Here is a 15,525-nt window from a genome sequence, read left to right as displayed (position 1 = left end):
CCCGTAGCCAGTCTGCAGTTAATAACTCTGAAGCAGGTGTACTTGTGCTCATAAGCAAAAGGCAGCAACTATCATCCCTGTTTGATATGCAGCCCTCTGTTCCCAGTGCTAGGGAGCCTCTTGGCAGGAAGGGAATGATCAATCCCATCACTCCATCTCAGCTCAGGGATGAGCTGAGTTCCCCATGAAGTACAGGACAATGCTGGTGTGACGCAGTAGGGAGGGGGGAGTGTTGACCTGGGAATGTGGCAGGGGAGTTTCATCTGGGATGGGATACCTGAGAGCCTGTAACCTGAGCCAGGAGGGGGAGGGGAAAGGTAACACCTCTGCCCAGGAAACTGGTCGAAGGCTGCAGGAGAGAGCCTGCTGGAGGGGTTGTGGTTTCAGTTTTGTGCTGGGTGGTGGAATGCAGGGAACCCCAAGGCTGGGGTCTAAGCTCCCTGCCCCCCAGAAGGACTTGACTGAGGGGTCCTGGTTGTACCCACAAGCTCTGTTTTAGGCTGTGTTCCTATTGTCCAATAAACCTTCTGTTTTACTGGCTGGCTGAGAGTCTCAGTGAATCCCAGGAAGAGGGGTGCAGGGCCTGGACTCCCCCACACTCCGTGACAGCTGGTTCTTTCCCTCTCTCCCTAAAGAGTGCCATATGGCCCCTCAGTCTCTTTCTCCTCTCTGGGGCTGGGTGTAATCTGTGCTGTGAGGTGTGCAGACGTCATGAGCAGATAAGCAATATTTTGACACTTTTAGGGATGCCACTGCACCCAAGAAACTAGCATTTGGAGTATCACAGTGGCATCTCAAGGTATACTTAATATTGCCTCAGTGTGTGTGTGTGGGGGGGGGGATGTACTGGGTGATCTCTTGAGGTCACTTCCAGCCCTACATATCTATGACTATCTTCTTCCATGAGCAGATGAGCCATTTCTCATATTGACCCATCTGCTGGAATAGACTCCCATATCCTGTGCGCCTTCATTTCCCTCCTTCCCCAGCCCAGACCTTGCTATGGATACTACCCCCAAACCTTAATATATTGTAGTAAACTGCATAAATAACACTATGGACATCACGATCTTTCACTGTTGCACCCTTCGTTCTTCCATACCCACTTCCTCCACCCTTTATTGCTTCTCACTGAGGAAATTCCAGTTTCCATTGTAAGATCTCTGGGACAGATCTTCCCTTGTTATTTAGCTATAAATTCCACCACTTGCAACTCTGGGGCTGCAAAAATGGTCATTTTGAAACGTGAACCCTCTGGAATCCAGAAATAAAAATGTACACATTAAAAAAAGGTTCTGAGATGAGCCAATTCTGAAAAGAGAGAAAAACATGATTATCTGTGTGAAAGCAGGGCCTAGAGGTCCCAACCAAGTTTGAGGCCATTGTGCTAGGCGCTGTACAGACAGAGCCAAAAGTATTCTCTGCCCCGAAGAGCTTACAGTTCAAGTTGCTGAGCCTGCTAAAACTTACACATGTTGACTTCCGAGTAACTAAGCCAACATGGATTCCAGCCCGTGCCAATCACTATACCACTCACTAAGAACAGCACAGATCCACCCCGGCACTCTTGTAGATTCAGAGATTTTAAGAGCAGAAGGGATTATCATGCCCGTCTAGTGTGACCTCCTGTGTATCACAGGCCATAGATTTCACTCAGCAATTCCTGCACCTAACTCAACAACTTGGGGGTGAACTACAGCATGTCTTTTAGAAAGACACCCGGTGTTGATTTCAGGACTCCAAGCGATGGAGAATGTACCGCATCCCTTGGTAAAATGGCTCAGTGGTCAATTAACCTCACTTTTAAAAATGTGCACCTTATTTTCATTTTGAACTTCAATTACCTCAGCTTCCTGAGAATGGATTGTGTTATGCCTTTGTCTACGAGATTAAAGAACCTTCTGGTATAAGATATATTTTCCCTGTGTCAGTAACTGTAGACTGCAATCAAGTTGCCTGTTAACCTTCTCTTGATAAACTAATAGACTGATCTCCTTTAATCTCTCACCATAAAGCATGTTTAACTCCTCATGACCAGCACTGTAGATGATGGCTCAAGCTGAAGCTTCTTCACAAAATTCCTAGTTGGGGAGGAAAGCTATGCAAAAGCCTTGAAGCCATGGACTGAAGTAAACAGTGCATTGCCATATATTTAGCAAATGTCATAAAATGCAAGGTATTATTATGACCGTGCAAACCACAGAAAGTCAGGGGGCAGGAGAAGATATACTTCCTGGACCGGAAAGCTGCTGAATGTCTAGACCCAGGGGACAGATGGTTTAGAGTAGGGTGTCACTGACTTCCCCCTGCAGGTAAATCAGCACCGAACTAGGACCTTGCAGGGTGATTGGAGTGGGGGAAAGAGTGACTCTCCCTAGCACCAGTACAAATAAACAGCTGGGCCCTGTACGCTCTGTCAAAGTCCTGGGTGGCTCTGTTGTTCCCAGCTGCTGTTGGTGTCCCCATGAGGGCACCACCCCAGTCCCCAGATTCCCACACACCCCCAGTCCCAACTTCATTCCCATTCTCCCAAAGCCCCCTCCTCCAAAGCCCCCAGCTCCAGCTCCCCCCTCCCTCCTCGAGATCCCCTCTAATTCCAAGGCAGTTCTAGCTCCCTCCGGCCGGTGCGTGTCCCTTTAAATCCCAGCCTTCTTGCCCTGACCAATCACAGACGGGATCCCCGTCCAGCGACGGGGACAAGCCTGGCCTCGGGCCAGAGCCAGCTTTCCCTCTCCGTCTCCTTGGCTCCGCCTTCCCTCCCCCGGCCCCGGCCCGTCCCGGCCCGTCCCGTCCCCCGATTGGCGAATCTGGAAAGCAGCTCCCCCTCCCGCTCCTCCCTGCGGCCAATGAGAGCGCTGGAAGGAGTCGGAGCGCTGCGGGGATTGGTGGCTGGGCCAGGCCAATCGGGGTGCGGCGGGGCGGCTATATAAGGCGGCTCCGGGGGCTGAGGTGACCGCAGTGTTCAGCGTAGCCGGCGCGCAGCGGAGGGGCTTTCGCGCGCGGCGCCGGTTCACACGGGTTCCCCTCAGCAAGTTCCCCTCAGAATAATTGCTGCTGCTGTTTGTTTGTTTTTTTTTAAAAAGCCCCTCACTTCCGGTTGCTTTCTTGTCCGCTTCCGGGTGACTTGAGCTCGGCTTCCGGTGGCGTTTCCCAGGAGCGGCGCGGGGCGGGTGGCGATGCTGTCAGCGGGGGCGCCCGGGGCTGGCGGCTCGGAGCGGCCCGGCGGCCGGTTCAGCGTGCTGAGCTGGGAGCAGGTGCAGCGGCTGGACCAGATCCTGGGCGAGGCTGTCCCCATCCACGGCCGGGGCAACTTCCCCACCCTGTCCGTGCGGCCCCGCAGGATCGTGCAGGTGAGGGGGGGCGTGTCCCTCAGACCCCCGGCGGGGGGGGTCTGTGCTGGCTAGAGCCCCCCCCCCCGACAAGGGGGGGGGCGGGTCCCTTGCCATGCATGGTCCTGGGGAGGAGGTGCCTGGTTCCCCACTGTGCACAATGCTGGGGGGAGGGGTGCCTGGTGCCCCCACTATGTATGGGGGAGGGGGTGCCTGGCTCTGCACTGTGCATGGTATGGGGGGGGAGGGACCAGTGGCTCCCCACTGTGTGACCACAATGGTGGGGGAGGAGGGGGGGGTCCCTTGTGCCTGGTGCTGGCAAAGGAGGGGGCCTTGTAGGCCCTTCTGCGACCCACCTCCCTGTTAAAGGTCACCCCTATCCTGTAGAAGTGTGCGGTGGCTCCTGCCCAGCGTTGTTCACGGGCTCTGCTGCAGTCCTGCGCGCTGGGCTGTTGGAAGCCAGCAGATCGGCTAGCTAAAGCTGGTTTCAAAGGGTGTCGTCGTCCCCCCCCCCCCCCCAGCACATGAGCATTGTGACTTGGCAAAGGCCGCCTTCCCATGGGAGCTGTTCTGACCCGCTCCTGTTTGAGAAACTGCCATGGGGGTGGGAGGGAGCTGGGATCTGCAGAGACCCAGTATTTTCTGCCAAAGGGTGTCTCCCTTTCCAGAGCAACTTGTGTTTAAATCCCCCTGCTTGATGGGAGACCAAGTGCGTGTCTGGGCAAGGGCAGCTCCTCCATAGCGGCGCATGCTATGGGGCTACCTGAAACATCTCCAGTTTTTCTAAACCAGCTGGTAGGCTTCCTGTATAGGAGAAGGAGGTCACCAGAAACTTTAGAGGCCACTGTTGACTCACTGATTTTTTCGTAAGTAGTTTGTGCAGAAGTGTTGGACTCTGCCCTGATGAGGCTGCACTCAGGCTGGTCCCGCGCTTGCTCTCGCTGTCTGCTTATATGGGGCTTGAAGTCTGCTAGCAGAAAATAAAACTGCTGAGACTGTGATATTCAGTCTCTCACGCATGGCATCTTGCCACCCAGGCTGAGGAATTCTCCAGCTGAAGCAAATACTTGTACTAGCCGAAGCGAAGATAGTAGATTTTTCGCTCTGCATCCATCTCTTACTATGCAAGGCCTCTGAATCTTGCTGCTGCCTCGCCCAGACTGAAGCATGTGATGTACAGAAAACCGAGGGGTCATCACAGGCAAAGTCATTCAGAATTGCCTTGGTATTAGATTCCCTGTATCTACTGATATTCTACTGCATCTTGGCTTGTCCCTTGTCTTCATGTTGACATTTTCCTGTTAACCTAAAAACTCCATCTTGGATCCAGGACAACATGCATAATCTAATATCTTATTCATGTAAATTTCATTTAGAACTGCCACATCAGTAGAGGGCAACATGGGACTACATTACTGCACATATTAAAAACAGATGTTTGTAATAACTAAATTCAGACTCCATCAGCCCAGGTTAGCTTCTGTAACAGGAAGGCTGTGAGAAGCTTTACAATTAGGATAGATGCAGCAGGTTCTGCAAAAAATGCACTCATGGCCACCTCAACTAGTCTGTGAATTAGCTGAGCCTTTTTTATGCCGCTTAAAGCAATACTGTTCAGCCTCCCTTGTCAGAATGTCAAGGAGATGTTAAGTGTCTGGATTTGTCAATGTAAATTAATGCTGGGACCCGATGACCCCATTCCAGACTTCTGAGGTCTGAATAATAAAAGCGAAGCTTTAGCTGTGTAAGGACAAACTGATGCAGTTAGTATTGCTCGCACAGTTACACCACTTGTATCGCAGTGTCAGTAGACATTTAAGAGAATGTCTTCTGTTCCATTTTATTATGGGCGGATTTAGGACCACTAGGGACTTAATCTATCGTTTGCTCCATAGGTAACTAAAACAAAAGTAATGCTTAATGTGAAAGGATCACTGTGAACTCAAAACAAGTTGGAAACTGACTTCTTTACCAAAACACTAGATTAAAAATGAATTGTAAATATAAGTTACTTCTCACTTAAGGCAGAGTAAACAGAATATCAGCTTGTCCAATGATTCAAGTGGTGCCAACTGGAGTTTCCCAGAGCTGCAAAATCTGGGTTGCAAAGCTTGAAGGGGAGTGCATATTTAAACTGTTGGCATAAAATGCATTATGCTGCACAGAGCCACTTGCACACACGTCCACCTAGGAGCCGGATCTGCTGCTTGCTGCTTCCGGGGCGCAGCATGGTCCGTGGTGCTAGGACAGGCAGGAAGCCTGCCTTAGCACCTGTGCTGTGCCGTTGACCGGGAGCTGCCTGAGGTAACCCCATGCCCCAACCCTGCACCTCAAGCCCCTTGTTCCCAGCCCTGAGCCCCTCCAAACCTGGAGCTCATTCCTAGCCCCACCCTGCAGCCCTCACCCCTGCACCCCAGCCCTGAGCCCCTCCCAAACCCCTCATCCCCAGCTCTGTTGGGTCGCAGGCATCAGCAATTTTCTTCAACTGGGTTGCCAGAAAAAAAGTTTGAAAACCACTGCTCTATGCCATAATTTAATCTTCCCAAATTAACAGGGATTGGTTACCATAAAGTTGTAACCAGTGTGCTTTAATATGACACTTCTTTCAAATGGAAATAGCAGCATTCACAGCTTAGTAGAAAGGCTTGACATTCATTTGAGGGCTTCAGGAGATGCAGAGCACTCAATCTCCTGAAAATGAAAAGATTGAACACACGAACAAGTGCCCTATGGCTTGGTGGTCTCTGCATTTGCACTGTGGTGGATCCTTGAGTCTCCATTTGTGCATCAGGTGCACACATCTTCCACATAACATCCTAATACGGTTGCTGGTTGTCTAGTTCAAGTAAGCTGCTGCATATTCACGGAAGGGAGGCTTCTTCATTCCTTAGTAATGACTCATCAAATATAAAATCAAGCATGTTGGCTTCTAATTAAAAAGTCTATTCACAAACTGGCTTTCACAAGAAACTAATCTAGGATTTCTAGATCTCTAGCTCTTGGAGTACTTCACTTAAGTTTGGAAATTGATCAAGTGGCATTTGAAAAATGCCTTTTTTTATGCAAAGCAATGTGACTTCGGCTAACGTAAAGCCCTTAAATTCATGCTAACTCAGTTGGACTTTCAAATTTTGTTGAAGTGCATATGTATGACACGAAAGATTTAATGAAGCAAATGATAGGAAGCTATTAGAGTGCCAAGCTTGATTTGTGTAAAGTAGTGGAAAGCTGACATTGGCAGAAGCCAGATATCTAGCATCAAATGTTCCACCAATTGTGAAACTTAATACCTGAACAGTAACTAAACTGGAGTGAAACTTTCTTCCTTTAGTCTCAGCTGTGTAATAGCTGATTAAAGGATGTTTACAATCTTGCCACTAGCAACTTACGGTAAATACTGAAGACAGTAATTCTGACCAGGCACGTTGGCAGTCTCAGCGTTTAGGTCTGAGTAATCTGAAACAAGTAACCTAAAAAGGCAGCCACTTTGTAATGCTTGGTTATATATAACCAGCTACTCTCATGATGTAGAGAATACCAGGCCAAAATGCAGGCCGGTTTTGTTTGGGCCTGCCATCTGATTGTCAGAATTGCTCAGCTGTACCATATATAGTGAGGTACTCTGTACTACTGACCTGCTTCTGATGAAACTGACAATCCTCTTAGGAACACTTGTCTATCTCCTCTGCTTTATCCTAGTGCTAGCAGTGAGTAATAGATTTCAAATGCTCTTCTCGCTCTACAGTTGGGACAACAGATCCTACTACTTGTATCCAGCCTTCTGCATGGGCAGGTATCCTTTGGAACAGTGTGGTGTGATCCATGAGAGACTCTCCAGACATTTGAATTCTCCTAAAGGCTTGGTTCAAAAAAATTAATAAATTCATGGAGGATATGTCCATCAGTGGCTGTTACCCAGGATGGGCAAAGATGATGTCCATAGCCTCTGTTTGCCAGTAGCTGAGAATGGATGATAGGGGATGGATCACTTGGTGATCACCTGTTCAGTTTGTTCCCTCTGGGGCACCTGGCATTGGCCACTCTTGGAAGACAGGATACTGGGCTAGGTGGACCTTTGGTCTGACCCAGTCTGGCTGTTCTTATGTTGCCATTCTTGTCAATGAGAAATTCCAATTTATTTCTATTGGAGCAGGATTGTATTGTTAGGCAGTTGGACACATAGCCAGTGTTCTACCTGCGTGGGCTGTTAATGTTTTAAACTCTTCTGGCCATGGGCGTTTGGACTATTCAGAGAACTGCAACCATAAACCCCACTGAATTTCAGAGAGCGGGGATATTGAATCATGGATCTAAAACTTCTGTCTTCTAGGTCTTGGGATGAATCTTAAGCCAGCCGGGGTCTGAGTTTCTATTACTTGTATGCAGCAAAGATCTCCGGTTTGAGACTTTTAGTTTAATCCAAACCCTTCTCCTGATACTGCATCAATCTTCTTCACCTATATCTAATATTAGACTGACTAGTACAAACTGTAGTCCCCACATCATATTCAAAATAATATGTACCTGGGGGAAAAGACACAATTTTGTATCTGGTCTAACGTGGTCACTGTGATTGACCATAATTGGTATGAAGTTTCTTACTTTGTACTCTGAACTTATTTGAATCTATTATAAACAAACAATTCCTAGGTAGAAAGCATTCTTTGCCCATTGAATGGGAGATGGAAATGTCTACTCAGTATGTGAAAATGAGCAACCTAACTATGCACTGTCGCGAAATCTGGTGTGAACTTACTCCTAACTACTTAGTTGGATCTAAAACTAATCTACCTGACATGTTGGTAAGGGTGCATGCACTAGTGGGTATTTGACATCTCTAATAGTAGATGGCTTACTCGTTCCCTGTGGCTTGATATGTGAATCTTAAAATTTGGCAGTGAGTCCAGGCAAATGTCCAACTTCAGCTACAGTAGCTCCTGCCAGAGAGTAACTAGGAAATGCCAGCATAAGAACCACATCTTGTAAAAATCACAAGTGTAAAAAAGTTGTTAAATTCCGTGTTTTCCAACATTCATAGCTTTCACCAGGATACCCTCTACTTGCTTGAAAGTGCAGTTTCAGACTTGCAGTACCTAGCCTTCACAAAACTAGCTGATATAAATTAGTGTCGTTTTGATACCATTAACCTTCCAGTAAGTATTGGTGGCTCTCCAACTTCCTGTTAAACTTAATCCAAAATGGAATTCTTAGTCTAGTTCATGGGTCTGACTCTTATTGGTTAATAGGACACCCTCTCCAGCTGGAAAAGGAAGAGTCACAGTCAATAACTGCAGTGGAGCATAGCTTAAATTGTTAGATTAGTTGAACTCTATTTAAAAAAAACTTTACTAGACTGGAACTGGTTCCAGTTACATTCAAAGCTGTGGCTGAACTATTTGTTCTGGAATAATCCTCTTGCCTGTTGGGCCCAAACACGTCAATTTCAGGAGCACATTAGGCAAATCAAGTTGAAGTTTAGCTTTTGTTTTTTTTATTCTGAGGCTTTCTTTATGTTGGTTTCACAGCCTTAATTTTCAACTTTTTGTCTGAATATCTTGATATTAAAGGAAGATGACGAATGAGTCTCTGCCAAAGTACTCAGTTTGAGGTCCTGACTGAGTTTAATATAGAGCTCAAATCTTTTGCTAAGAGGAAGTTACCATCCTCAATTGCTAGCTGATGTCTGGAATAGGTAGTTCATATTTTATGATCATAGGGTTATTTCACCCTAATGCATGTTTAAGTAATCACGAAAGTGATTCAGCTTCATATTTAACAAAGCTTCAGAGGTGTATTTGTGGGTGTGTCAATATTGAGGAGGCACGATTAAAATTGCTCAGGTAACACCTGTTAGATTAAAAACTGCTTCTTAAACCTGGCAAGGTGTCAAATGCAAAATACTGACACACTGGAAATTATTAGGATACACTTACCAGTTAAGACATGAACTTGCATACTCATGGCAAGTGCATTTTAGCAACTGTAGCTTCTTAGTTTGCCTTTAATGAGTCTTGGCAAGGTTAGGGAGAACATCTTCTGAAACATGCTACAGCTACTCTAATCAAATAAAAAGTGGGACGTCACTGTTTCTGCATTTGGGCACTTCTCCCTGGATCAGTTGCAGTTCCAGATTAATGGCCAAAACTGTTACTTAAGACTTTTTTATTTGATAAGAATCAAGAGACTTGAGGAAACAGATCTTGCAATGAACCTGCTCAGACAGTTGCTGCCTGGAGATAATGGGGTGGGAGCAGTTAACCGCTGTAGGACAGAAGCAGAAGTACAGATGTTCACTTTCTGCCAGGAGCACTTTAATGTAAGAACAAGCAGTTGAGGCCCCTTTTAAATCCTGTGGCTGCTGCAAACACATAGCCTTTGAAGTGAACATTTCTCTGTAGCCTTTGTCTCTGGAGTACCTCCAAACTTCCCTGTTTGTAATAGGAATGATAACCATCTCCTTTTTGTTATGCTGGCATGACCTACTTCAACATGCAAGCCCAATTTCAGTTCTAACATCCCAGTCTAAGAACACTACTTTAGTACTATATAGACAATGACTGTCTGTGTGTGTCTCTCTCTCTGTATCTCAGGTGGTCCGCAGCCGTCTGGAAAAGAAGGGAATTGCAGTCCATAATGTCAGGTTGAATGGCTCAGCAGCTAGCCATGTCCTACATCAAGATAGTGGCCTGGGGTACAAAGACCTGGACCTCATTTTTTGTGTGGATCTGAAGAGTGAGGATTCTTTCCAGCTAGTTAAAGATGTGGTCATGGACTGTCTCCTGGACTTCCTCCCAGAAGGAGTAAACAAAGACAAGATCACCCCCATGACTCTGAAGGAGGCATATGTGCAGAAGCTAGTGAAAGTATGTAATGAAACAGACCGCTGGAGCCTTATATCACTGTCCAATAACAGTGGGAAAAATGTGGAACTCAAATTTGTGGACTCTCTCAGACGGCAGTTTGAGTTCAGTGTGGACTCCTTCCAGATTATATTGGATTCTCTGTTACTATTCAGAGAGTGCTCAGAGAACCCCATGTCTGAGAACTTCCACCCCACAATCACTGGGGAAAGCATGTATGGGGACTTTGGGGAGGCAATGGACCATCTCAGGAACCGAATCATTGCCACCAGGAACCCAGAAGAAATCAGAGGTGGTGGGCTTCTGAAGTACTGCAATCTCCTGGTGAGGGGGTTTAAGCCCAAGTCAGAAGTAGATATGAAGGCGTTACAGAGGTACATGTGCTCCAGGTTTTTCATAGACTTTTCTGACATTGGAGAACAGCAGCGGAAGCTCGAGTGTTATCTTCAGAGTCACTTTGTTGGGATGGAGAGCAAAAGGTATGACTGCCTGATGACCCTACACCGAGTGGTGAATGAAAGTACAGTGTGCCTGATGGGACACGAAAGGAGGCAAACTCTGAACCTCATTGCCATGCTGGCTGTGAGGGTGCTGGCTGAGCAGAACATCATCCCAACAGTAACCAATGTGACCTGCTACTATCAGCCAGCACCATATGTCAGCGAAATAAACTTCAACTACTATGTCACCCATGTGCAGCCCCTTTTGCCTTGCAGTCACTCCTACCCAACATGGCTTCCTTGTAACTGAGCATGGACAACACTCTCTAGGATCTGTAGTCCAGGCTGCTCCCTGGCCTTGCCAGCCTTCTGGAAGAACTGTGACAAAAGGCAATATACTGGACTCTTTCTCAAGAGTTTTTTTTTCCCAAGTTTGTTGGAACTAGCTGTCTGCTATACGCTGTGGAGATTGGATGTGCAGTGTTATGGAAACTGTAGATCTGAGATGTTTGCAGGAAGACTTATGAATTATGTAGGCAACAGGGGAGTTAGGGGGATTGTAGGGTTAGGCTAAAGGTAAAGCTGCACTGCCCTGAAATGCAAATCAGTCTGAATTTCCTTTAGTGCAGGAGGTTTTAAGGGTTGTGCAGACTCATGGTTTCTGAAGATAGAAGCCAGAGTGGCTGATTCCTTTGAAGGACCAAAGAATCCTGTTAAGTGCCTGTAACAATATAAACACAATTGTACTGTAAACCTTTATTTTTTTATTTTTTTTGGCAGGGGCTATGGTCCCTAAGTGCTTGTGTGGGGATGTCTTGATGAAAATGTGTTTTTGTTTTGGATGGGAGGGGGTCATTTGATCATTTCTCGTAACATAACAGATGTTGGATTGCAGGTGACATATTGCGAAGGCTTTTGGCATGGCTTGCTGCTCGTGAAGGACTAGCTAATAGTATCTAATAGTAGTCAAAGCTGAGTTGCACAGAGGTGGGGGTTGGCATTGAATGTAACATGAGACACTGGGGCTGGGGAAGAATTGCATTGTGGAGAATGCTGTGCAGAGCTTTATGGAGATGGGAAGCAGTAGAGGCCTATCCAGTTAGTCACTAAAAAGCTCCCAAATCAGCAGTGCCAAAATTTTCAGCAACTTGTGTACATAAACAGTAAAGCAAAGGATCTGTTTGGGAGTCTGCCCTTGGTTAGACTAGTACAAAGCTATGTCTTCTAGGGAATTTGAAATGCTGCTGCTTTTTGGCATGCAGTATGGTTTCAATGCACAAACCAACCAGTGGCCAGCTGGCCAATCTGGGAAAGACCAGGCTTGTCCTGAAGCACAAACCAACTATTGGCTAGTCAAACCGTTGACCATAGCAGTTGCTTTTATGTAGGCTGGAGCCAGTTTTAGGTAAAATGCTTAGAGCCCTGTCCCTCAAGTATTAGATTCAGCTGTAGAGTCCTAGCAGATTCTCTTGATCCTAGCCTGCCTTGGCTAGAGAATAAATCTTCCTTCCTGTGCCCTTGGTCCTTTTGTCAAAAGCAGCCTGTTTTTTCAGCTACACAATTCCACATCTGAGCAACAGATATGAGATTACGAATGTAAAATGCTTAGAAATGAAACATGACTTCTTTTGTGCAAAAAAAAACAACCAAAAACTGTCTTTTTAAAAAAAACCACAACAAACCTTTGTCTGAGAGCATTTTAGTGTCTCTTAGGCAAATGTTCTGCCTTTGAAGTTGTGGGGGTGTGTGTGGAGTACAAACAGTCCTGCCCTGAGATGTCTGGACTGCTTACCCATTCTTTTGCAACATCACATTTGAGACTTAACGATGCATGGGTTTGTAAAGCTGGTACAGCTGAGACATCAGGCATCTTCTCTTCAAAAAGATAAGTGCGCAGCTCTGGGAGTAGACAACACTAGTCACTTCATGGTGCTTCCTCAGAGGCTAATACTTGACTATTTTTACTAACTTGTTTTCTGGTTATAAAACTGTACCACAGCTGGGCACATTGAACAATCTAATAAAGATGAGATACTTGGAATATGTATAACCAGAATTTTACCTTCAGGGGGGAATGGGGAGGGAGGGTTGGAGCTTGTGCATGCACTTCTCTGAATACTAACAGGCTTAAACAAATCTGTTCCAACTTTGCTCCTTTCATCTTTATCCAGTAAGAACAGGGCCCTGCCACTACCTGTCATAGTTTGTTAAACCTACTGTGACCTCATGCTCTCAGACTGTACAAGTTTATTTACACAAGTAATCCTGATACAGCTTATGGGGTAAACTCTGCTACATGTAACTTCTTGATGCCCAGAGCCTGCTTCCTGTGGCAATGCCTGACATAGGGGGGTTTCAAATTTAGTTTTTCCTTGTGCTGAAAAACTGGTTTAAAGGATGTCTTTTGGAAAACTAACTAGGATCTCTAGACATGCAATCCTCACTCAGAGACTCACTTTAAGGGGAGACCTGGCTTTGCATTTTTTATTAAACTTACTATTAACACAGCTGATCTGTAGCATGCTGCACGTTTTTCTTTTTTCGGGCAGGGAGGCTTCTCTCATACTCCTTACCACAAAGTGTAAAGGTAGATGCACTAAACTCTGATCTTTCCAGGGCAGTGACAGAACTCCCTCTTTCTCTAACAGAATGTAAAGTTTCCCTACAGCTAAAGGCTTGATGGGGAAAACTTAAAAGAAGGCTGCACTTTTGATTTGTGGAGTGTGTGGGGAATGGGAGTGGTTGATTCCTTGCAGGATGAGATGCTGCCACTTGTAGAAAATCTGAAGATTCCAGTAGTCTGGCACTCTTAATTTTGTTTCAAATGTACATATTTTCCCCCTGCATCTGTATCACTTGTCATGCAATGGACTTGACGTAGACTCACTAGATTCTTTAGAATCTGTTACAAATAAATACAGTGTATTAAATTCAACAGATTTGTTGTTTACTTCACACACAAGGGTAGGTAGGGTAGCTTTACTATTTCAGACCCTGCCCCCACTAAAAATGACTGATAGATCTACAAATTGGATGAGTTGGCATGAGATTGGAGGACTGTGTGCACAGTCCTTGGAATTTAGGTTCTTTTAATCATGGTGCCTAAACGCTCCTTGTTTGCACTTCAGGCAGTTGAGTCCCTAGAACAGAGCCTACTCAAGCCTCTGGAATAGGCTCTGTTCACGTGGCAGGAAAAGAGAGAAGCATGCCAGCACCCAACAAGATTTTTCTACTTCAATATAGTGCACCATTCCTTCCCGAGCTGCTTGTCAAATCACTGGCCCTGGGAGGGTGTTAACGGGCTAGCAGTAGTTGGTAGGGAATAGTTTATCCCACAACGTTTGGCCTCTGTGAAAATTGTGTGGGGAGTATTTAAACACTGCTGGGGGCAATCTTACTAAGTGGCAGCAATGGACTGTAAAACACTGACAGAGCCTCAAGTGCGTAAATTGCTCAGCTGCTACAACTAGATGTGTAAACATAGTCTTAATGTCTTGTGGGGTAGACACCTTAGATAGGTGCAAACTTTCAAAAATGCTTGGCTCCCCTCTGGTCACTTGAGTTTAGCTCTCACTATTGACCTCTCCTCGGGGGGGGGTGAGCTGTTCTGAAAATGCTGGCACTAATCACCATGCCTAGCCAGCTGTGATACTTCCTTAGTATGGGAAATCGAGCTAGAACTGCCTGAAGTTCGGTTACAGTAGCCATGAACGGGATGGCATCTCCAGCAACAAGAAACGCACGCTTTTCTAGACCAAACACCATGAGGCCAAGTCCCGTTTGTCCTAAGTCCAATGTGGCTGCTGCTATTGGGCTGGCACCAGCCTAACCCAGGCAGGAATGCACCCATTGCTGTCCCTCTCCAAAGCAGGAGGAGTCTTGCCCTTCTTCTACAGCTGTTGGCTTCTACTGAAACCAACTCCTAGCCCTGCCTCTTAGGATACTTGCGCACTGCTTACAGCTGATGCATCTTGTTAGTATGTAACTTTCATGAACTAAAACTTCATATCCCCTTCAAAACTCCTTCTACCCACCCCAAGTGTGCCTTAGCTTGCAGGGGCTGGGGAGAATAGAAAGTCATTTTAAAAGTGACTCTTTCTAGTTCCCTTTCAGGTTATCTTCTCTATGCTACCCCTAGGTCCCACAATGACTGTGCATGAACTAGTGAATAAGCTGCCTCTCTCAATTGGTGTGAGCCTGAGTGGAGCAGCAAAACTCCTGACAGAGTTGTCAGGGCCTTTCATTGTTGGAGCGGATCAAACTATACAAAGGGATGCTGGTGGAAAGTACTAGTTATCAGAAAGGAGCTATCAATGTTTACAACTGAGATTTGGGTCCCTCTTGTTTAACCAAATAAAAATATATATTTTCTCAAAACGTGGGGTCTCTTTCTTGCTCTGAACAAAGAGAGAGGCATGCTACAGCTGCGAGTGGGTTGTATTCAAATTGTGTGCATACCTAAACTCTAGTAGTGGCATCTTAGTCCTAGCTCGGCCATGGGGGACACAGCAGTTCCATTAAGTCTTAAAACACCTGCTCTGGGCTTAATTTCTCATTTATAAAGCGATGTCTTTCCTAGTGCAGCATGTAGAGCTAAACTCCCAACAGTGCATCAGCATCCAGGGCCATGGGAGAGCCTCAGTTTTGCAGGGATATGGATGCAGCAGACAATCCAATTTCTTGCTGACCGCGTATGCTGGTGTCATAATGCCACGTGAGGAGATGCGGGCCAGCATGAGCCATATGGTTTGCAAGGGGACAGCGGCAGTCCTGGTGGCACAGGCTTGTTCTGAAGAACCTGTTGCTTCTTGACCCTTGTTAAGGGCTTTACTCCCAAACTGGCTGCTGGCTTTTCCATCAATAGTAGTAGGTGGCCCTAAGCACCCCTCCCTAGGG

The 15,525-nt window shown here is 46.3% G+C and overlaps 1 protein-coding gene across 1 annotated transcript; it reads left to right on the top strand.

The window, feature by feature from the left end:
- Window positions 1–2,954: 2,954 nt before the first annotated feature.
- TENT5B (terminal nucleotidyltransferase 5B) lies at window positions 2,955–14,977 on the top strand. Its single transcript, XM_073317590.2, has 2 exons — window positions 2,955–3,350; window positions 9,920–14,977. The coding sequence occupies exons 1-2, from the start codon at window positions 3,177–3,179 to the stop codon at window positions 10,937–10,939; spliced, it is 1,194 nt and encodes a 397-aa protein (XP_073173691.1). The 5' UTR covers window positions 2,955–3,176; the 3' UTR covers window positions 10,940–14,977.
- The last annotated feature ends 548 nt before the right edge of the window (window positions 14,978–15,525 follow it).

This window comes from Lepidochelys kempii, chromosome 19 (assembly GCF_965140285.1).
Source record: "Lepidochelys kempii isolate rLepKem1 chromosome 19, rLepKem1.hap1, whole genome shotgun sequence".
NCBI classification, from domain to species: domain Eukaryota; kingdom Metazoa; phylum Chordata; order Testudines; family Cheloniidae; genus Lepidochelys; species Lepidochelys kempii.
This window is presented reverse-complemented; position numbering and strand designations above follow the sequence as displayed.

Coding starts and splice junctions, on each gene's coding strand:
- TENT5B (XM_073317590.2), top strand. CDS start 3,177: ATGCTGTCAGCGGGGGCGCCCGGGGCTGGCGGCTCGGAGCGGCCCGGC. Junction 3,351..9,919: donor GGCCCCGCAGGATCGTGCAG/GTGAGGGGGGGC, acceptor TCTGTATCTCAG/GTGGTCCGCAGCCGTCTGGA.